Source organism: Borostomias antarcticus (genome assembly GCF_949987555.1).
Source record: "Borostomias antarcticus genome assembly, chromosome: 1".
Taxonomy (NCBI): domain Eukaryota; kingdom Metazoa; phylum Chordata; class Actinopteri; order Stomiiformes; family Stomiidae; genus Borostomias; species Borostomias antarcticus.
The window spans coordinates 36,193,801-36,217,532 of record NC_140234.1 but is presented as its reverse complement, the minus strand read 5'-3'; the positions used below and the strand labels follow the sequence as shown (position 1 = coordinate 36,217,532).

The window sequence follows — 23,732 nt, the reverse complement described above, 5'->3', positions numbered from 1 at the left end:
TAAAAGATGAAAGATCATGATCTGGGAAAGGACCACCTGGTGCCTGGCCCCGCGTACCGGGCAGTGCCAAGCAGAGACTCTTTACCGGGCACAGAGGTCAGCACATACCAGCACACCAAGGTCCAGGTATGTCAGGTCCCTTAATACGAAAATTAACCATGGTTTTACCATGGCTATGGTTAACCATGTTTTTTGGCATGGTGAAACCATGGTTTATGACCCATGGTTAACTATGGTTGAAATATGGTATTTACTCTAAAGCTGTGGTTTATGGTTTAACCATGGTATTCTACTGGATGCCCTGCTGCAGTTTGTAATTGGCTCAGCTCCTGTTTGCATGGATAAACTAGGTAACAGGTGAAAACAATGTTGTCTAGGCAGTAAGTCCCTATTTGTGCATAATTTCACCACCATGTTAGTGAATATTTCCTACTCCTTGTATCACCGCGCCCAGTAACCCTGTTCGGGATAACAGTATGGATAGAAAAATGGTTGAAATTGTGCTGAGTCAGGGAAATCCCTGTCACTCTCACCCCCCTATTATCTCTTAAAGGTCCTTGTCATAATGTAGTCATAAGCTGCTGCTGTTGTTATTGTAATAAATGCACTAGGCTACTCAGTCATTCAGGATAGTCTATTCCCATGTATTATTTCCTGTATTAATGTTTTAACTGCTGTATAACATTACCTAATTGAAAATAGGACAATTTGTCCCTTTGTCTGTCATTAAGATGCTTAACATGTTTAATGCTAGATTGTGTAAGAGGACGGTCCTGTTGGATGCAGATGTGACCGGTCTGGTCTTGTGATGCAGTTGTTTTCTGTATTAAAAGGCAGGCCATAGATCTGCTTGCTGGATGACAGTTGGTTTATTCTGAATAGAATAAGAAAAGAATACAGCCGTTATAATGTGAGTCTGGCTGGTCATTCACAGACCTCTCCTCAGAACACTCTCGGCAAACTGAGATTTCCATGCTATAGGCTAATATAACTAACAAAAAAGTCAAAAATATAGCTACATCACAAACACTTTTCATGGACGGAAAAGCCAAGCCACAGAATGGACCTGAAAACAAAATGTAGGCTACAGAAAGGAGAAGGTTATTGCAATAACCTAATGGATACAGCAGTTATTCTGAGTCTGGCTGGCCATTCACAGAGCTAAAAGAAAGGGGGAATGGGCGGGAACAAGACAAGCACCAAGCTAAAGTTAATCAACCTTGCTAGCTAGCATAGCTATTAATGATTTGCTGTATTTGACAAATTACTCCATTCACATAAGAAATAAAATGACAGTTGCACTTTGCCAGCTCTATAAAACACGCATGTTATGCGAATTACAGTATTCACAAACACTTTTATGAAGTTTTACATCTCGATTTGACAAGAGCTCTATCAGCCGCTTTCTTCTCCACAGAACGCTCAGCAAGATGAGGAAATTATATTGCGCGCAAAGTTCATGACATCATCAAAAAGTGCAAAATAAACGTTTTGTAAACAAATGAATAAAGCTCTCAAACTACTCACACTTACTTAGAAACATCTTAAAGCTTAGAAAACACTTACAAAAAAAATAATTATATGGAGATTTCTGGTGAAATACATAACACATTTTATACATTCTACACAGGCAGGACCTCTTTTACTAGGGACCAGTGTCACTTCCAGTTACAAAGCGGAACAGCTGTTGTTTTGTGTGGTACATAGAGCTGCAGCCTTTTGTGTTTGTTGCCAGTGTTTTGTTCCCCGACCCTCTCACTGTAAGCTTTTAGTCAGCAGGTTTCTCTTCCGTTTCTCTCCCCTTATTTCGTGTATTTGTTTGGGCCAATTTTGGAAATATTTATTTTCCCGTCTTTATTTCATGGTCTATTGTTTTTTTCTTTTTCTCCATCCATGTTTCTGAGTCATTAGATGATCTTCTTACAGCAGACCACACACCTACTGCAGCTTTGCTTTGATTGTTTACATAACTTAAACCCGCCCATTCACTGCCTCCCTGGCACCGGCAACCAATAGCACTGTCGGATGCTGTGATGCAAGCGGCTGTTTGGCAGCGGATTGGCCGAGGCTATGTGAATGGCTGTGATGGCTATGTGTTTGTGCAACGTGACGACAGGAACGTGAGGAGAAGTGGGAGAAGTGGGGTCGGTGTGGGGGGGAGGGGCTCGATTGCACGTGCTGAGAAGCCATCTAGTGCTGCAACTAGCCACGTTCATAGTATAGAGATTTTAATTCTGCTCGTCTCCCCCATGTTATACATATATAGTATTTCTGGCAATTCCCCTCTACATTAAGTTATTTGAAATATAATTTGAATTATCATGCACATTCCACATTTTTCTTTCTCTCTTATTCGTTGAGAATTTCTCTCACTTCCTCTGACTCCCCGTGACTCATGACTCGTTTTAGTCTCAAAAGGACTGCGTGACAGAACTACAAAATCAGAGGGTGATTCATCAGCTGAGCTGACGCAAAGAATATGCTCTTTTGAGTTTGTGCGTATGCAGGAAAAAGAATGACTGCATTGTCCCACTGCATTTTTGTGTGTGTTTCACGAAATAGGCTACGCGCATTTGTGGAAGAGTCTGAAACCCGCGCGTGTGTTATAGGCTAGGCTACTTGACCGGGCCTCGGTCTTTATGACTGCATCTGCTAGGCTCCACACACCACAACAATGTCAGATGTACACAGACAGGACCATACACCGTTACCTCCATCTCTCAATCTCATTGAACAGTATCTCTCTCACTCTCATCATGTCCTGAATATTGAATCATATCTGGCTTTGGAGTTGTCCCTTAATTAACACAACCAACTGGTTCTTATTTTGACAGCTTGTAACCCAGTTTGATGCTGTAACCCAATTTGAAATGTAATGTTGGAATTTGACAGCACAATGATGCTAAAGATGAGATGCTCTCAGTTTAGAGGATGACTTGCAGGTTGGGAGGCAGAGATGGATCGTGTTGCTTGGGCAGATAGTCTGGCTAGTCACCATTAAAATGCTGCCCCAGAAGGACGCGTTTGTAGGCGAGTGATTATGCGTGATTAAAAATTCCGCATCTGTATTAGCCGAATGTGTTATGTAACCAGTGGAAGTGCTCTTTTTATGGGAATGCATCTCTCTGCTGAGAGCTTGTCCTTCTTTCCAGGCGGGTCATCAGTGACGTCATTGAGGGTGTTTCTAGGGGCACAGCCTTGTTTAATCTCTCCGAAGGGCTCTTAAAGAACGCCGCGTTCCCTCATTGGGAGTAATCCTGCAGGCTTTTTTCAGCCTACGCGGGTTTCAGAACGTGAGTTCTCCAGAGAGAGAGAGAGAGAGAGAGAGAGAGAGAGCAGCCTCACCCTCACGCTGTGTGGATCAGGGGCACTTCGTCATTTAGCTGGTCGCCGTCGGCAACAGCTTTTTCCAAGGGTCATTTCCTACAGGATCCTAAACACAACATATTCCCCAATTAGGCTATGTGTGCCTTGTGCCTGTGTTCCACCAAAGGGAAAAGTGGTTTAGCCCACCTATCCTGTTATTTGCAGACAGGTTAGGTTATTGTCGTAGGTCTACACAACGTCGGTCCGGCAAGGTAGCCTATGTGATGTTTTGTTAGCCTGTTTGTGAGCTTCTTGACGTTAGTTCTTCACTCTTCACGACGTCCTCAGATGCGGGTGCGAGGTGCGTTCTGAACTTGTGCGAGGATGATGACATAACACTTTTTTATTCTCGCAGACCACAGCAGCGAAGATGCAGCGTCATTCGAGTTGTGTGCAGGACATTGTGGTCTACCCCCATTGTAGACAGACAGACAGACACAGACCCCAGTCTCCCGCATGAACAGGCGGGGATACTGACCACTGTACTAACTCATCTGTTACTCGCCACCCCCAGGATGCCCTGGAGACGGCGGCGAGGGCAGAGGGCGGGCTGCCCCTGGACGGCAGCACGGCCCCCCACATGAAGGACCTAGAGGAGGAGGGCATACGGAGCAAGTACCACCACAGCGTCAGTGTGCTCAAGCCCATCCGCTCCACCAGCAAGTAAGCAGCAGCACCCTATAGCACCCTATAGGACTCAGGCCGGTCATGGTGTAGCTATTGTGGCACCTCTGACCAGAGACCTGGGCCCAAGTACACTTTTTGAAATCCATTCAATTACTTTAGCATTTGCTTCAGTCTTCCTGGAGGGTCAAGTGGGCGTGCTTTGCATATTTGGCAACAATCCATTGTGTCTAATGTGCCAGACAAGACCAGTCGTGCACAGAAAAGTAAAGTGATTTGTTGAATGTCTTATGTATTCATACATGTATATATACATATTCATTCATGAATAAAAGTGTATTTTATCGTTAAGTATTAATTATTATTATTAATTATTTCGAGCCATGTCTGGCAGCTCTTCTGGCACCACTTAAGACTACTGGTCAAATCAAGAGGACCTCTCTCTCCTGAACCTGTTTACATAACCCTGTCCCGCCGCCCGCAGACACCAGCACCCGGTGGACAACGCTGGTCTCTTCTCCTTCATGACCTTCAGCTGGCTGACCCCGCTGGCCATGCGGGCCCACAGGAAGGGTCAGCTGCTCCTGGAGGACGTGTGGGCGGTGTCCGAGTGGGAGAGCTGCGAGACCAACCGCCGCAGGTCAGTCGCTCGCTCGCTCGCTCGCTCCTCCTCCCCAGCGTCTCACGCATCGTTGCTCATCTCACAGCGCCGAGAAGACACGTTTTGAAAAGGTTGTTCCCCCCCCCCCCCCCCCACCCCCCCTTAAAACATACCTTCATTGGGACCTGCAAACAGCCACGCTGCAGTGTATATATACACCAAAAGTCTTTGTTTTACTGGCTGTGGGCGTCTTTCTGGTGTACCCCCCAGGACCTTTTCTGACACAAGAATAGTAACACCTCTGATGTCCTCCACCTCTGTGGCTGAACATTAATCACCGATGTGTCGGTAGTAGGTTGTTGTTGATAACGGTCAACATTGAGACTGGTTTTGGGGTCCCCCCTGGTGTGGTTTCCCTGCAGGCTAGCCGGTCTGTGGGACGAGGAGTGTCGGCTGAGAGGCGACCAGGCCTCTCTCTGTGGTGTGGTGTGGTCCTTCTGCCGCACCCGGCTGCTGCTGTCCATCCTGTGCCTCATGGTCACTCAGCTGGCCGGCTTCAGTGGCCCAGTAAGTAACGCCATCTCATTCTCTCTGCCGTGTTTACCCCTATCAGTGTCTCGCTCTCCTTTCTCTATCTCTCTCTCTCTCTCCCTCCCTCCCTCTCTCTCTCTCTCTCTCTCTCCCTCCCTCCCTCTCTCTCTCTCTCCCTCCCTCCCTCTCTCTCTCCCTCTCTCTCTCTCTCCCTCCCTCCCTCTCTCTCTCCCTCTCTCTCTCTCTCTCTCTCTCTCTCCCTCCCTCTCTCTCCCTCTCTCTCGTGTTGATAGCAGGGTGTGTGTGCCTGTCTTCTGCCTCTCGCCCCTCCCCTCCATTCAGGCCGACACCACCAGGTGAGTGTTCCTTAGGGGCAGACAGGTATCCCTCCCCCTCACCCGCACCCCAAACCCACCGTAACATCCCTCTTTGACAAACTCAGTGGTGCGGAGGTAGTAATGTGAATGCTATATAAGTTACAGTTATGGCTGTGATTGTTCTGTGGCTGTCCTCTGCTGCTAATCAGGTGTGTTTGTGTGTGTGTGTGCGTGTGTGTGTGTGTTGTCCTCTCTGAAGATGGGTGCTGTAGGGGGTTAGGGCAGGGGTGTCAGGGTTAACCAGTCGTTTGTTGCCTAGGATGGTCTCTGTCATCCTATCTTCACTGGGGGACACAGTGAGTGACTCACTCCGTCGATTCCTCTGTGCTCTGGCGGCACTTTGACCTGCCCCGTCTCTGGAAGAAGGAGACGGGGTCCTTGTCCCTCCCCGGGGTGAGCGTTCATCTCTGAGATTGAGGGACAATGCCCCCACCTGCCCCATCTGTGACGGAAAGAGACCCCGAGTCTCTCACTGAGGTATAAAAAAAAAAAAAAAAAAAAACGAGACCGACAACTGTTTCACTCCCACTCAGCCAGACACAAGGATGTTGTAATATCTGTCAATTGGATATGAGGATGTCTGCGGCGCGGTAATGTGTGCCGTGGGAGGGGAGCAGAGACTCGGAGGAAGCAGAGGGGTAGGTCGGGGCAAGGTGAGGACGTTCTGGAGTCACGGCTCACTGCTCCCCCATGCAAGATATGTGTGACCGAGGCTGTTCTTTAGAATCCACAGGGCGTCCCTTTAAACCTGCGGAGAGAAATAGAGAATGAAGCAGGCAGAGACGCTGGTGAAAAAAGACGGCGAGGTAAGGGCATGTTTCTGATGCAGGGATGGATCAAGAGCTGTTTGTTTCTCTCTCTTTCTCTCTCTCTTTCTCCCTCTCCCTTTTACTTTCTTGGCTCAAAAGTCGATTTGTTCTCTCCTTACTTCCCTCGATAAAACCACTGGAGGCAGGGGCCTGGGACGAGACAGACCTCCTCCTCCAGTGACGATGAGACGAGGGGATTGAGGAGAGACTTGTGAAAATTATGTTAATCTACAACAGAAATCTATGTGTCCCAAATTACTGAAGTGTTACGAGTTTGAATGAAAACTTCTTAGAGCCGGTGGTCCTCTGGGAATGTGGACTACCTTGCTCCATCTCTGGAGCGTAGCTCTGGCTGCATGTGTAATGATCAGCTCCTCTCTGAATGACTTGTAGGTTATTGATAGGTTGTGTTAAATGTGGTTGCTGTTTTTTTTTTTTCTTGTTGTGTTTTTTTATTTTTTATTTTATTTTTTTCCTTTTCTGTATGCAATGTCCAATGCCTCCTTCTGTTTCATGACCAAAAACAAACGACCAAAACAAAGCACTACAGTGCACAGAGACTCCCACCCAACCAGGACTGTGTCGGGTTGTAAAGTCAGACTTCCATATTACGGGCCAAAAGAATTGGACTGTTGCCAAATGTGGTGCGTTGGACTGTTCTGCCCCTCCTACAGAATACTGGTCCTGTGTCAGCAGACTCTACTCTTGGGCCTGGTAAGGACCCCTGGTCACTAAAAAACTCTACCATGCCTTGTTTTGCTGGCAGAACACGTCAGTTTGACTGGATCTGTGCCAGTGAGATGGACGCAGGGTGTCTGTATTGATAGTACCGGCTGTCTCTGCCGGAGAACCTCTGGACAGTGAACTGAGGGGGAGATGCAACAGTATGTGACATGTTACACCTCCACCCGGTGGATGAGACACAAACACACAAACACAAAGACTCAAATGCTTTGACATGAACTCTTGAGAACTGAGAATCCTTTTTTTTTCTATTTTTTTGTGACTTTCCCCTTCTGTTGTTGATGCTCATGCAGTAAAATGTTTTTTTTTTTCATCTACACACAAAAAGGTTAAAAGGTTTCCAATTTTGCCTCTTTCAATAAAAATATGCATTTGTCAAAGATGTGGGTTTGCCTACACTCCCTGTTTGTGGACCGATACTCCCTGAGAAGTTTGTGATCGTGGGTTGAACTGACTATGCATGTCATTGTGTGTCAATGTGTATGCTGAACTGACCATACATATTGATGATTGAAGAGAGAACGAATACAGCCAGTTATTATTGACCATTCAACCCCACCTGCTCTGCTCCTCTTCTCTGTGTCTCTGTGTCCTGCTCTCTGTGTATAATCTGACATTGACTTTCAGGAAGTTTAGACATAACTGTGTGGTCCCTCTCTACCGCCCCCTGGTGTGACTGTAGGTAAAATATCTCAGAATTCCCCTGATGCAAACAATAGGATTGTTGTGGAACTGTTGTCAGTGTCAAGACATTTTTCATTGTTTCTCTCGTTCTTTCTGAAGGATCTTTATTCTAGAGACTACCAAAGGTAAATGATGAGAGTTTCCCTTCGTAGAGGCTGTTATCTCTTAATCAGGATGTTCGCTTTCTCTCAGGAAATCATAGGATGAGATGCCTAATCTAGAATGTGCTGATTCAGTAGGCTCTTGCGCTAGCGGTGTTGATAACGGCTCACGTGTGCTGCTGCAGGGGGAGCTGGGAGGTGAAGCTGCCGTCAGTCATGCGTCCTGTGCTCTGTCGCCCCCTCCTGCTGCCCTCTCCTAGGCCTTTGTAGTGAAGCGTCTGCTGGAGTACACCCAGCAGGCCGAGCCGGACCTGCCCTACGGCCTGCTGCTGGTGCTGGGGCTGCTGGCCACCGAGCTGGTCCGCTCCTGGTCCCTGGCGCTCACCTGGGCCCTGAACTACCGGACCGGGACGCGGCTGCGCGGCGCCATCCTCACCATGGCCTTCCACAAGATCCTGCGGCTCCGCAGCCTCCGGGACAAGTCCATGGGACAGGTGACACTGAGGGGGGGGGGGGGGTGACACTAGTATTACATGGTGATAAGATTAAACTGAAGTTGGGGGAACTGGTAAACGGACTGCACTTATATAGCGCGTTTATCCAAAGCGCTTTACAATGAAGACCTCTCATTCACCCCTTCACACACACATACACACCAATGGCGGCAGCTGCCATGCAAGGTGCTGGCCTGCTCATTGGGAGCAATTTGGGGTGCAGTGTCTCGCCCAAGGACACTTCGACATGTCGTCAGTAGGAGCCGGGATTCGAACTGCCGACCCTACGATAACTGGACGACCCGCTCTACCTCCAGAGCTACAGAGCTAGAGATGCACTTATCATTTCTTGCGACTAGTTGATCTCTTGACTACCTACGTTGAATGCACTTATTGTCAGTCGCTTTGGATAAAACGTCTGCTAAATTACTCATACTTATGTAAATGTGATGTAATGTCTTACATGGGGCCTTATCGTTGTTGTACTTATCTTATTAAGGCTGGTCTGGTTTTCTCCCTCAGCTGATCAACATGTGCTCCAATGACGGTCAGCGGATGTTTGAGGCGGCGGCGGTGGGGAGTCTGCTGGCGGGCGGGCCCCTGATCGCGGTGCTGGGGATGGGCTACAACCTGGCCATCCTGGGCCCCACCTCCCTGCTGGGCTCCGCCGTCTTCATCCTCTTCTACCCTGCGATGGTGAGCTCCATGTAGCAGAGACGCCTCAGTCTGGTCTCTCTCCGTGTAGCAGAGACGCCTCAGTCTGGTCTCTCTCCATGTAGCAGACGCCTCAGTCTGGTCTCTCTCCATGTAGCAGACGCCTCAGTCTGGTCTCTCTTCAGACACCGATATCACGCTGAATCGCTGCGCTCCGCATGCTATGTGCATAAGAGAGTCTGTGCCACTTCGCCGCCCTAGCCGGTTTTCTGAGGGGTCCAGGGGGTCAAAATTGATAGAGTGACGGGTCGTAGCAGCAGTGAGAGTGGTTTGAAAAACGGGCTGTGTGGTTTGAAAAGTGTCTGGGAGCGCCCGATCGCTTAAGTAGTTAGTGATTGGTAGCCCCGGGAAAATTTGAGCATGACGTGTCCCAGACCCATAGAGGGATCTGCAGCATGCAGTAATGTAGTTAATGGATCAGAGTGGAGACTCAGTTCTTGCACCTGGAGAGCGAGTTAAAGAGAGAAAGTTAAGGAGAGAGTAAAGCCTCTTGGTTGCCACTGACAGTGCGTGTGTGTGTGTGTGTGTGTGGTGTGGTGTGGTGTGGTGTGGTGTGTGGGTGTGGTGTGGTGTGTGTGTGCGCGTGCGTGCGCCAGATGTTCAGCTCCAGGCTGACAGCCTACTTCAGGAGGAAAGGCGTGGCCGTGACAGACAGGCGGGTCCAGAAGATGAACGAGATCCTCAACTACATCAAGTTCATCAAGATGTACGCCTGGGTCAAGGCCTTCTCCCAGGACGTCCGCAGTGAGCGCTCCGCCGTTTCAGACCCAGAGGGGGGGGGGGGGGGGGGCGGGTACAGTGCGTCTGTCACTCTGTGACGGCAGGGCTGACCGCCGTGTGTGTCTGACCCTCCTCAGGAATCCGAGAGGAGGAGAGGCGGATACTGGAGAGGACCGGGTACTTCCAGAGCGTCACAGTAGGCGTTGCCCCCATCGTCGTGGTGATCGCCAGCGTGGCCACTTTCTCCACCCATATGTTGCTGGGCTACGACCTCACAGCCGCTCAGGTGGGTCTGTGGACTAGTAAATGAGCAAGAGTGAACGTTTCGGCCTTAAGCCTTCATCAGCATACATCATAATTTATTACTTCATCATTTATTATAGCACTTGACCTGGAACCCGTGACTGCTCCAGATTAATTTTGAGTTGTGCGCACTCGTATGCTTTTTTGGTTCTGTGGACTAGCCCAGGTATCAGGTGGGTCTGTGGACTAGGCCAGGTATCAGGTGGGTCTGTGGACTAGGCCAGGGCTGCGTTCCGAATCGCATACTTCAACTTTTTAATACAAGTACGTACTACAGCTGCCCTCTAGAATGTATGTACTTTGCATGCAGTACGCATCCAATTGGGACATACTACCATGTCATAACATTGCGCCTTGAAATTTGACCACATCCGTCGCTGTCCATAAAGTGCCATTCATCCACAGCTGGGATTCATCGTAACGCCTCCGCTGTCACCCGGGCCACTCGCACATGTGACGTCATTTCTGCTACACATAGGATTGTGGGTCACAATAGCAGGAAAAGTGTGCTGGCTTGCATACTGCAAAATACGACCGGATGTAGTAGGACATCCTGGTATTTTTGCCATACTGCATGTGACATACTACAGTGTATGTATCGGCACATACTACATCCCTTTTTTGCATACTATATAGTATGGAAGTATGTGATTCGGAACGCAGCCCAGGTGTCTGAGGGTGGGTCGACCTGGCCAGGTGTCTGAAGCCCAGAGAGTTTTGAGAGTCTTAGAATTAAATTGGTTTTCGCGATTACCGGTTTTGAACATTGAAAGTTCTAAAACTGACGTTTTCAAGATTCAACCTGTTAAATATTATGGTAAGACTCACAACAAGACAAACGTTGTAAAACTAGCATCTCGCCGCGGCTGTTGTATGTGAACCCAGCATAACCCACACTGCAGTACATCTGATGGTCCCTCACAGCCAAGGCCAAGTTAATGTTGTGTTTGTTGTTTTTTTCTCTTGCAGGCATTCACAGTTGTGACCGTCTTCAACGCAATGACCTTTGCCCTGAAGGTCACACCCTTCTCTGTGAAGTCCCTGTCTGAGGCCTCAGTGGCCGTGGAGAGGTTCAAGGTGAGACCTCGCTCTTCCTTTCACCACAACCCTTTCTCTTGTGTCTGACGGTCTCTCTCGCTCTCTCTAAACCCCTGCGGTATCTGTTCCAGTGACTGCCCTGGCTGGCTCCTGGTATGTGGGCTGGGTGTATTGAGTCTGGGGAAGTTGGCAGCACACCAGTGTTTGTCCCGGAGGAGCTCGGCCTCCTTTAATCCCAGCGGCGCGTGTTTGCTCAGGGCCAGCTGGCCGGAGGGGACGAATGAGCGGAGGAATGTGCTGACGGAGCAGGAATAGATACGCCCGCTCAGGGCAGGGCAACCCTCCTCCTCTACTCCACCCTTCTCTCCTCTTCATGTCTCCCTCCTCCTTCCTATCCAAAGAGGATCTTTGATCTAAATCCCGGGTGACGCGCGGCCAAGCGGCCCGGTCTCTCACAGCCACTCCAGATTCTCTGGATTCTTTTGGGATTAGGTGGAGATTTGAGAGATATGAGGATGCAGGCCACTGTGGTGGGGGGCGATGGGGCAGGAGGCCGCTGGATTACAGAGCTTTAGATCAGCCAGCGTCCTTCAATAACACACGTGTTTGAACTGGTCCACCCTTTAGTGTCCTTCAACAACACAAATAGATATGTTTGAACTGGTCCACCCTTTTCCGCCAGGTTCAGACCGGACGCGAAAGCGCCGCGAAACGCCGCCAGTTTCGTTTTCGGCGGCCATGTTAATCAATTTAGCCCGGAGAGATAGAGAGAGAGAGAATCAGCGCCTGGTCTATTTTTTCCGTGAGTGAAAGTGTGTGAACTGCAGAGGAGCAGAATGGCTTGGTGACCGGCACAGAGAAATGCACTTCGGTGTGAACAGAACAACCAGGCTCTCCAGTCTGAGCCCGGGGTCAGAGTCCTCCACCAACACATACAGACGTGGTCAATCAATCAATCAATCAAAGCTTTATTTGTATAGCGCATTTCATACCCAGAGGCAACACAATGCGCTTTACAGAGAACAAGGGAGGTGGGCATACGACCCACTCTCTACATATTCCAGAGGGAAGCAAAAAAACAGTAATCACCCAGGGGCCAGATAAGTGAGCTGTAAAAATTCTTCCCTGACCCCTCTCAACAAGGCGATCGAGCAAGCTCCAGGAGTATGTTTGTCTACCGGCTAAGAACATTTATAAAGCAATACATTACATTAAATTACATTTCAGAGTAAGAGAGGCTAAAAAAGCATCATAGGAGAGAGGACATCCTACGAACATGCTATGACATCCACAGCTGACACGGGGGTATCTATCGGACTCCGGGAGGTCTGCTGGTGACTGGGGCATCCACTGGACCTGGTTAGAAGATAGGAGGGAGAGAGAGAGGCACTAGGGAGAGAAAGAGAGAGAGAGAGAGGTGGTGGAACCTTTCATTTAACGTCATGCAGGGCTTCAGTCCTACAGGTCTGCGTTTGGTCACGTGGCGGTTCTTTAGTGTAGTCAGTTCCTGTGCATGAATCATCGTGTGTGTGTGTGTGTGTTTGCATCTAAGTCTCTCCATCTGAACTCTCCTGGCGTGCCCCTGACCCTTCAGAGCCTGTTCCTGATGGCGGAGGTGGAGATGATCCGGGAGAAGCCCCAGAACCCTCAGGCGGCGGTGGAGCTGAGCGGGGCCAGCCTGGCCTGGGAGACGGCCGGGCACAGCGCCCAGCCCACCCCCCGCGGCACCCCGTCGGTGGGCCTGGCGCAGAGGCGCGGGCGCCGCCGGCCCCGGGACCAGTGCCCCAGGGCGGGGGGGGGGGAGCAGGAGGGGACCCTGCTGGGGGGCGGCGAGACGGAGATCCCATCCAGCCCAGAGGAGGAGGAGGCCCCGCCCATCCACACCGTCAGCCAGCGGCTGCAGAGGACGCTGCACAGCATCGACCTCACCGTGGAGCAGGTACAGTACGACACTCGGTCTGGATGATCAGGGGACTCGTCACGGTGCGTCCGTGTCATTTTACGCTCGATTTGAGTCCACTCTCTCTGTCCTCCGCAGGGGAAGCTGGTGGGTATCTGCGGAAGCGTGGGCAGCGGGAAAACCTCCCTGATATCGGCTGTTCTGGGACAGGTAAGACCCAGAACCCTGCTTCCGTCACGTCAGGGATAACGGATCGCTATAACGTGGTTGTGTGTAGCTCACTGATCACAACTGCCTCCTACCCCAGAACTGTTACGGCGTTGTGCGAAATCTCTCGCCTCAGTCTTGGCCTGTGTACATCATTTTGTTGTAGTGACACCTCGATTTGTTGCCAAGCGAGGAGGGGGGATACTTAGAAAGGGGGATACTTAGAAAAGGCAATAACAAGGCCGGACTGGGCAGAGGATGAGGTGTGGTTTGGTCTGACCCTCAGATGACCCTGCTGGAGGGCTCGGTGGCGGTGGACGGGGACTTCGCCTACGTGGCCCAGCAGGCCTGGATCTTCAACGCCACCCTGCGGGAAAACATCCTGTTTGGGAAGGACTACGAGGAGGAGAGGTGAGAGAGGAGCGCTCCTGCAGACAGACAGGCAGACAGGCAGGCAGACATACAGACAGACAGACAGACAGACAGACAGACAGACAGGCAGGCAGGCAGGCAGACAGACAGACAGACAGACAGACAGACAGACAGACAGACAGACAGACAGACAGGCAGACAGGCAGACAGACAGACAGACAGACGGACGAACAGGCCAAGTTTTTGTTTTCAGTCGCGATGCTATGTACAGTATTTTGTATCTTTTATATATCTGCTGTTGTTTTGAGGACTTTAAATGCTACGCAGACGTTTTATGGGGACGACCTGTCTTCACTTGGACGATGATCTAGCTATGATGCTCAGCGTGCAGAGGAGAGGTGGAAAGTAGCCTGCGTGAAGTGACGCTACAGAGAGAAGCGCGATCGCCACGTCGGGGCGCGTGAACGAGTCACACACTGCTCCTCTCACAACCCAGAGAGCAGCAGAGGGATAGATTAGGGAGAAGGGGTGACAGGAGAGCAGGGGGGTATTTTACACCACTGAGATAAGTAGGGGTTTACACCAACACCACAGAGACGACCCAGAGCTCCAGTGTGTAATATAGCGTCCCTCCGTGAGGTGACTCCTCCCACGCCGCTGTCATGCAGGTATCAGGCGGTCCTGAGTGCGTGCTGTCTCCGGCCGGACCTCGCCATCCTCCCCAACGCTGATCTGACTGAGGTGAGACCGTTCATCCTGTCGGGCTCCATGGAAATTTGGATGAATGATGGATGATCTCTTATAATGGCGCGAATCAGACATGACCATCAATATTCTTCCCTCGAGGCACAGCTAATTAAGCTGTGAACTTCAGCTTGTCGTTTTAATAATGCCAGACACTTGGCTTGTCAGCAATGTTCCCGCGCTCATGATTAATGGAGTTTTCCTGTGTATGTGTGTGTGTGTGTGTGTGTGTGTTGTCTCTACTTAGATCGGAGAGCGTGGCGCCAACCTTAGTGGCGGGCAGCGCCAGAGGATCAGTCTGGCGAGAGCCCTCTACAGCGACAGGGCCATCTACATCCTGGACGACCCCCTGAGCGCCCTGGACGCCCACGTGGGCAACCACATCTTCAACAACGCCATCAAGAAGCAGCTGCGCCACAAAACCATCATGTTCGTCACCCACCAGCTACAGGTGACCAGGAAGGACTGTTGTGAACGAGATGAATGCAGGAAGAAAAAGTGCAGTGCAGACTGACAGAATACATTTTCACCCTCACACACACACACACACACACACACACACCTCCTAAATGTGTTTGCACGTGTTCACCCACAGTACCTGGTGGACTGTGATGATGTCATCTTCATGCGCGAGGGCAGCATCACAGAGCAGGGCAGCCACGAGGACCTGATGAGCCTGAACGGAGACTACGCCGCCATGTTCAACAACCTGCAGCTGGGAGAGACGCCGTTCATAGAGGTGACAGATACAGGCTGCTTGTCTCTGACAAACTCAACATGTCCTGAGTGTACTGAACGTGTCCTGGGTGTACTGAACGTGTCCTGGGTGTACTGAACGTGTCCTGGGTGTACTGAACGTGTCCTGGGTGTACTGAACGTGTCCTGGGTGTAGTGTTCTGTCGTGTACTGTGGTGTTCTGTAGTGTACTATAGTGTTCTGTAGTGTACTATAGTGTTGTGAGTGTTCTGTAGTGTTCTGAGTGTTCTGAGTGTTCTGTGGTGTTCTGGGTGTTCTGAGTGTTCTGTGGTGTTCTATAGTGTTGAGGGTTCTGTAGTGTTACATTATAATTACAGTGTTAAAGTTTTGTTTTTCCTCCTCTTAACAGGTGCCCAACAAGAAGTCAGGAAACTCCCTTAAGAAACCCCCAGAGAACACCAAGGCGGGGTCTATAAAGAAGGACAAACCGGCCAGCAAAGACAACGGTACGCTCCCATTTCCCCCGGGCCGTTTTCATGCTGACAGGTTTGCGTGTGGTGTGTGTTTGTGTTCCCTAGTGTTCTGGTGTGCCTGGTTTGTTTACGCATGGGAGATTATCTCACGGCGGGCCCCCGCCCCTCCACCCCCCCCTACCGCAGGTCAGCTGATGCAGATGGAGGACTGTGGGCGGGGCTCGGTCCCCTGGTCCGTGTACAGGGTGTACATCCAGGCGTCTGGGGGAGCCCTGGCGTTCCTCCTCATCCTGGCCCTCTTCGTGCTCAACGTGGGCAGCATGGCCTTCAGCAACTGGTGGCTCAGCTACTGGATCAAGCAGGGCAGCGGGGTAAGAGCAAGGTTAAAGGACAAGTTCACTATTTTGGACTTTAGGGCCTTTTCTCAGTCTGTCTTCCATAAACCTAACACGACACGTAGACTATAATTACCCTGATCACCTCATTATTGAGCTACAGTTGTTCTGCAGACGCGCACTCAGCTACAATGGAAGTCAACAGGGCCAGTGAGATGTGAGAAAAAGTATGATATTGTTTATCTGAGACGGGATGCGCAGGGTGTAGTGTTCTTTAGTCTCAGTGTGCTCTCCTGTGAAAGTAGCTATCACAAACCCAATGTTGAAACAGAAGTTCCATTTGAAACAGAACTATTTTGCAGTAAACGACACTTTCACCCCTGCACTACGCTGTAGAGAGGGAGAGGACTGCTTGAAATGCCATGTCTCCCAGTCCCAGGCCCCCGGGGGCCTGCTGACCTGACACCTTCCTTACCAAAGCAGCGCCACCCAGAGGCGGAGGCTATAATTGAATGTGGACCTTTAGGAGGTATAATCAGCGGAGTCAGAGGAAATGAGAGGCAGAACGAGCAGAGTTGAGTTTCCGTTTCTCTCAAACCAGCGCTTTGTAACAGTAGCGGTACTGCAGTACCATACATGGCTCCCGACACTGATGTAACTGAAATATTGATGAGGCCCATTTAGACACGGCAGCGTTGTGGGTGTGTGAGGGAGATATGGAAGAGTTCTAATCAGCGGGGAGAGCAGGTGTAAGCGGAGAAGCCAGCTTCAATATTTCATGTGTAAGTGACCCGCATGGGCGTCTGTGTTAGGGGTCATGAGGGGTCAGAGGTGGGGGCGGGGGTTGGGAGTAGGTCTTCGCTAGCAGACTTCGCTAGCAGACAAAAAGCTTTGACAGACAACTCAGGAGACAGAGGGCCTGCTGTCGGAGAGCCCGTTAAACAGGAATTCAGCATGTGTGCACGCTGACCCAAATAAGGACAGGGGCTGATAAACAAACAGCTCTTCCAGGAAGAGCTCCCAGGGCCTCCAGCCCCTCACCCTCCCCCCTCCGCGTCCCTCCCAGCTGCTGATGCTCTTACTGACTTCCATCCCTCCTTCCCACTCAGTTAAAGGATTAGTTTGGTATTTAGCATCATAAGCCAGGTTATAAGGTCATTTACAATCATGTACAACGGCCCATATCAACATTTTGACAGACTTTGTACTCTTGAGATATTAGTGCTCAGTGTTAGAGATATTAGTGCTAGAGAACCATGGGCTGATCTCATGTATATGACCATAGAGATCCATTGTGTACTTACAGTAGCTGTGACATTAGCAATGAGCACTAATGGTGAATTCCAAACTACTGTTTTAACAGTCGCATGGGAGTTACATATTCCCCAACTGTGCCATGTATCTAAAGCTGTTAGAATCAGATCCTAGATGTTATGCTGAGTGTGTGTGTGTGTGTGCGTGCATGTGCGTGCTCCTCCTCTCCCTGCAGAACACCACAGTGTTGGTGGGGAACAGCTCGGTGGTCAGTAACAGCATGCGTGACCACCCCCTGATGCTGCACTACGCTGGGGTCTACGCCATGTCCATGGGGGTCATGCTCCTGCTCAAGCTCCTGAGAGGCATCGTCTTTGTCAAGGTGAAGGGTCGACGCCATATTCCTCGTTCATCCGTGTCGCGAGGTGACACTTCGATACGTCATGTCATTTTGTGTTTGCTCACGCCGTGTCGATTCACCTTGGTTCTTGACCCTCGCTGTACCCCCCCCCCCCCCACTCCTCCCCAGGGCACCTTGCGGGCATCATCCAAGCTGCACGAGGAGCTGTTCCGTAAAATCCTCCGCAGTCCCATGAAGTTCTTCGACACCACGCCCACAGGCCGTATCCTGAACAGGTTCTCCAAAGACATGGACGAAGGTGAGGTCTGCAGCTGGAGCAAGTCTCACCTCCTAAAACACCTCCTAAACACCGCGAGGATCCTCTGAACAGTCTATAGCCTCTCTCATCATCTATGGACTCTCTTCCTTCCTCCTTCTCTCTCCCCTTCCCTTTCCCCCTCACTCACTCCCTCCCTCCATCCCTTCCTCTTTCTCTCCCTCCCTCCATCCCTTCTCCTCTCTCTTTCCCTTCCTCCCTCCATCCATTCCTCTCTCTCCCTCCCTCCCTCCATCCCTTCCTCTCTTTCCCTCCCTCCCTTCCTGTCTCTCCCTCCCTCACTCCCTCCCTCTCTCCCTCCCTCACTCCCTCTCCCTCCCTCCATCCCTTCCTCCCTCCCTCCCTCTCCATCCCTTCCTCCATCCCTCCCTCTCCATCCCTTCCTCCCTCCCTCCCTCCCTCTCCATCCCTTCCTCCCTCCCTCCCTCCCTCTCCATCCCTTCCTCCCTCCCTCCCTCTCCCTCCCTCCCTCTTTCCCTCAGTGGACACACGGCTCCCCTTCCAGGCGGAGATGTTCATCCAGAACGTGATCCTGGTGTTCTTCTGCCTGGGGGTGATCGGCAGCGTGTTCCCCTGGTTCCTGGCAGCCGTGGGCCCCCTGGTGTTGCTCTTCACCGCGCTCCACATGGTCTCGCGGGTCTTCATCAGGGAGCTCAAACGCCTGGACAACGTCACCCTGTCGCCCTTCGTCTCCCACATCACCTCCAGCCTCCAGGGCCTCACCACCGTCCACGCATACAACAAGGGCCACGAGTTCCTGGACAGGTGGGCTCCTCTGCCCAGGGGTCCGGGTGAGGGGGGGGAACCCCTGCTTCCACACACAGGGCAGGCGGTTCCGTTCTAGATTTGCTTAGCGGGTGACCAAAGCGGTGGTGTCCTCCTCATGTGTTTCTGCCTGTCGTCCCAGGTACCAGGAGCTGCTGGACCAGAACCAGGCCCCGTTCTACCTGTTCAGCTGCGCCATGCGCTGGCTGGCGGTGCGTCTGGACGTCATCAGCGTGGCACTGATCAGCATCACGGCGCTCATGATCGTGCTCATGCACGGACAGATCCCCCCGGCGTACGCTGGCCTGGCCATCTCCTATGCTGTACAGGTGAGTGTACCTGGCCGTCTCCTATGCTGTACAGGTGAGTGTACCTGGCCGTCTCCTATGCTGTACAGGTGAGTGTACCTGGCCGTCTCCTATGCTGTACAGGTGAGTGTACCTGGCCGTCTCCTATGCTGTAGCAGCGCTGCCACCAGGTAGAGGGTTTTGCCTCGTGATCAGTCGCGCCGGCACCGTCTTCATCTCTTTTCTTTCCCTTTTTCCTTCGCTATGAGCCTCTGTAACGAGCCGCTGTAACGAGCCCCAGTAAAGAGCCTCTGTAACAAGCCTCTGTAACGAGCCCCAGTAAAGAGCCTCTGTAACGAGCCCCTGTAACAAGCCCCTGTAACGAGGGCCTCATTTATAAAGCTTGCGTACTGCCACCATGCCACCAGAATCGACACCATTGTGAACAATAAATATATCTGATATTGCAAAATAACCCCTCAAATATGTTGCACAGTCCAACGGGGAAACATAATCAACTGGATCTGTCATCGCTTAACAATTGATTCATTTAGCCTATTTATTCTCATAAATAATTATTGTATTAATTTATCCTCATAAATGATTCCTTTATTTATTTAATTTCATAAATAATCATGTGGACAGCGTAGGCTATGTGCTCAAAGTAATCACTATAATTCAAATACTGTTGTGAATGACTTGTGAACGCCTTCATATTTACACTGCTGTGAATCCCAATTTTGGTAGAACAACAATCACTCTAGTCGTAGAGAAGGCCCTCTCACTGCGGGGTAAGTGACAGTGCCTAGACGCAAGCCTAGCCTTCCGCAACAAGAAATAAGTGTGCACTGTTGTACATGACATATTTACTCAGGCAATGTGTAGGCTAATATATTATAAGGATAATATGATTCACTGTAAGCTGTGTTACACTGAAATAGGCTGTGTTTGTTGGTGGTGTTTCATTGCCTCATTGTTTGACTCGGGAATCCACATTCATGGGGCGCCCATTATTATAAGCTATTTAAGCTATTTAGAAATCGCCATGCATATTTGATAAATGAAATAGGCTAAACTAATGGCATGTTCGATGCCTCAGTCGGGCAGATAAGAGTGCTGTTAATTGTCTTAGATGTTATGGATGTTATGTGTCATCGGCTGTTCTGTCTTCATGACATCCAGCATTGTCGGAAATAAGTGCCCTCGCCTCTACATGTCATCCCTGTATCGTCTCCTATACCTAGAAATGAAATCAAACAATCACATGCGTGGTTCATATATTGTCAATGACAAGCGCACCTGTTCCATATAATCATGTCCGTGGGTGGGTATAAAAAGGCATGCAATTCAAATGCGTAATGACGCACAATGGCTGCGTTATATGTACTGCTGTTGGATGATGTGGATGAAGGAATTCGGAGAGAGCGAGTCTTCAGGGACCGGCGAGACCTACTGGCCAATGACGACGAGAGGCTCATGAGCTGCTTCCGCTTCTTTGCTGCCACATTTGCCGTCATGTTAGATTTGGGCTGTATCGATTTCTGTGAATGGGAGGCGTTTCACTGGCCAATTTATAGGCATTTATGGGCGTTAAGAGCGTGGGACATGCGTGCGCACTTTGTTATAAATCGGAAAATCGTTGTGTGTACCTTTTGGAACTTGCAGATGTCCGCAACCCTTAGTAAGCGAATCCTGAGCAAGGTTTTATAAATGAGGCCCCAGGCCCTGTAACGAGCCCCTGTAACGAGCCTTTTTATACCTATTTGTGGACTTACTCGGTTATTATCCCCATAACTAGGTCAGAGCAGAGCTGTGTGGAGCCTTCATGCAGTATGGAGTGATAAACCAACCTGAATTGGAAGGGTTAGTTAATAAAAGGCTAAGTGGTATTCTTGACATTAATGGATGAAATTGAGTGAGTGCTGTTTTTTCTCTTTCTCTCTCAGCTCACAGGACTGTTCCAGTTCACAGTGAGACTGGCCTCTGAAACGGAGGCCAGATTTACCTCTGTGGAGAGAATTCACCACTATATCGAGGTACCGTTTGTCATGATCATTTGTAACTGTAGGTTTCAATCTTGTAACTGTAGGTTGTGGACAGCTGTCCTTGGTGTTTCTGACTGGCTCTAACCCTGGACCTCTGCCCCCCCCCCCCCCCCCCCCCCCCCCAGTCTCTGGCTCTGGAAGCCCCAGCCCGCATCAAGAACAAGGCCCCCCCTCCAGACTGGCCCCAGGAGGGCGAGGTGGTGTTCGACGGGACAGAGATGAGGTACAGGGAGAACCTGCCGCTGGTTCTGAAGAAGGTCTGCTGCACCATCCGGCCCAAGGAGAAGGTTGGGATCGTGGGGCGGACAGGCTCAGGTCAGTCCACCATCATTCGTAGACGTGGTAGCGGGCTGTAAAGGGATGTTCTGGAAATTTGGAACTAGGACCTCATTTTCGACTTACCTATGATGTTTTTGACTGATAGAGATCTTTTACAGTTTATTCCATGCTGTAGATAGTTTTGGGTCGTTCCAATTTCCACTGGTGGCCAATGCTAGTGCAACCCTATTAAGTCACGTTAACCTGTCCAAAAAACACCCCCAAACACCCAAAGCGCAGCCAAAAACAAATTAAATATGAGTTAAGTCTCTCAGGGATTCTTTTGTGTCTATTTACCATCCGTTTATCGTGTAATCCGTTCTGGTTTGTGTAACCTATATTTCTGTCTCTGAGTCGGCAGGCGGAGTAACACTCAGTTAGATCCAGCTAGAGCAAATAATAATATAGGTCCCCAAACCAGAATGGATTACACGATAATTTGAACTCAAAATGGATGGTAAATAGACACAAAAAAATCCCAAGAATCCCTAATTTGTTTTTGGGTGTTTGCGGGGGGGGGTTTTGGACAGGCTAATGTGACTTAATAGGGTTGCACTAGCATTAGCCACCAGTGGAAATTGGAACAACCCAAAGCTATCTACAGGATGGAATTAACTGAAAATGATCTCTATCATAGTTAAGTCGAAAATAAGGGCCTAGTTCAAAAATTCCAGAACATCCCTTTCAGCCGGGTTCATGTACCACGGCCCTGACGAGACGCTAGTTTTAGAACATCCGTCTCGTCACAAATCATCCATAAAACTTTGACAGGCTGAATCTTGAAAAAAAAACACATCGGTTTTAGAGCCATTGATGTTCCAAGTTCCAGCTACGAAACGATCGGATTAAATTCCAAAGCTGCTTAAAATCAGCTCGGCTGTTGTGACCGGGCTTTAGATGGGCTACTAGTTAGTTCTGCTGCTGGTTGCTGAAGCGTGTGGCTTGCAAGGCCGACCGTTGAGAGCACAGGTTTCTTGTGTCCACAGGGAAGTCATCTCTTGGTGTGGCACTCTTCCGCCTGGTCGAGCCCTGCGGAGGCTCCATCAAAATCGATGGCATCAACATCTGTGACATCGGCCTGGCGGACCTGCGCAGCAAGCTGTCAATCATTCCTCAGGAGCCGGTGCTCTTCAGTGGCACAGTCAGGTGAGGAAACGTGCCAGCGTGTGTACATGGGATTATGTGCCTTTCTTCACATTTTACCGTACCAAGCCTCTATCTCTGTCCACCGACAGGTCCAACCTGGATCCCTTCCATCAGTACTGCGAGGAGTCCATCTGGGACGCGCTGGAGAGGACGCACATGAAGGAGTGTGTGAGTATCAGGAACACCGACCTGGACAGAGACGAGCGTGCGCGTGGAGGCGGCTGTGGCTCAGGAGGTAGAGCGGGTCGTCTAGCAGGTCGTAGAGCAGGTCATCCAATGATCGTAGGGTCAGCGGTTTGAATCCCGGCTCCTCCTGTCCACATGTCAAAGTGTCCTTGAGCAAGACACTGAACCTTAAACTGCTCCCAATAAGCGGGCTAGCACCTTGCATGGCAGCTGCCGCCATTGGTGTGTGAATGTCTGTGTGAATGAGAGGCCAATGTAAATGAGTTTTGTCTGTATGGTGATTTGCAAAGAGGAGGAGATGTTAACAGATTCCCTCTCCTTTGCCACATCTCATGCTTTGGTGCGTCCAGGTGTCCCAGCTGCCTCTGAAGCTGGAGTCGGAGGTGGTGGAGAACGGGGACAACTTCTCCGTGGGCGAGAGGCAGCTGCTGTGCGTGGCCAGGGTTTTACTCAGGCAGTGCAAGGTCAGTACAGGACAGAGGACCCCGTCCCCGTACAACCGTTGTTTGCCGGCTGACTGTGCTTCCTGGGTGTCCTCCCTCAGGTCCTCATACTTGATGAGGCGACCGCTGCGATGGACAACGAGACGGACTCGCTGATACAGGAGACAATCCGCAATGCCTTTCAGGACTGCACCACGCTGACCATAGCCCACCGGCTCCACACGGTGCTCAGCTGTGACCGCATCATGGTGCTGAACCAGGGACAGGTAGACTCCCCCGTCCAAGACAAAGCGGTTACATCGGCATCCTTCAAGACCTTATAAAGTCGTTCATGAATCACTATTCAGGGAACTATTTAATCTGACAGTCTGCTCCAGTAAATGCTAATAACCTCTTGTCTTCACTGCTTTTTCTTCAGGTGGCAGAGTTTGATGAGCCGTCCAAACTGCTGGCCAACGAGAACTCTAGATTATGCGCCATGCTGGCCGCCGTAGAGAACAAGATCACTGTTCGAGGGTAAATGAGCAGCGGAGGCAAAGACGGGACGCCTGGAGACGCGGGGGGGGGGGGGGCGCGCCCTGACAGGGCCGCCATCCTCCACGGCCCGGCCCTCCATCCTCCACTTACCCACAGTGCACTTTTAATAAGCTTGCATTCTCTTTGCCCTGACCTCAGTCAGTATGATTTTTTTGTGTGCATATAGGTGTTTGTAGGTCCGTTCATAAAAGGGGCGGGGCCAGATCAACACTGATTAATCCTCCTGCACTGCGTGCAGGTC

At 50.5% G+C, this 23,732-nt stretch overlaps 1 protein-coding gene across 1 annotated transcript; it reads left to right on the top strand.

Annotated features, from left to right (window-relative positions):
• Window positions 1–6: 6 nt before the first annotated feature.
• abcc5 (ATP-binding cassette, sub-family C (CFTR/MRP), member 5) lies at window positions 7–23,501 on the top strand (the record flags this gene model as incomplete). Its single annotated transcript, XM_084444384.1, has 28 exons — window positions 7–126; window positions 3,881–4,029; window positions 4,475–4,630; window positions 5,014–5,158; window positions 8,098–8,331; window positions 8,854–9,027; window positions 9,642–9,789; window positions 9,903–10,051; window positions 11,038–11,145; window positions 12,701–13,045; window positions 13,145–13,216; window positions 13,500–13,624; window positions 14,254–14,326; window positions 14,577–14,780; window positions 14,925–15,068; window positions 15,435–15,531; window positions 15,685–15,869; window positions 17,323–17,469; window positions 17,617–17,746; window positions 18,247–18,529; window positions 18,672–18,858; window positions 20,763–20,852; window positions 20,987–21,176; window positions 22,166–22,325; window positions 22,415–22,493; window positions 22,862–22,975; window positions 23,056–23,220; window positions 23,373–23,501. 28 exons carry the CDS (start codon window positions 7–9, stop codon window positions 23,472–23,474), a joined length of 4,275 nt encoding a protein of 1,424 aa, XP_084300510.1. The 3' UTR covers window positions 23,475–23,501.
• Between the last annotated feature and the right edge of the window lie 231 nt (window positions 23,502–23,732).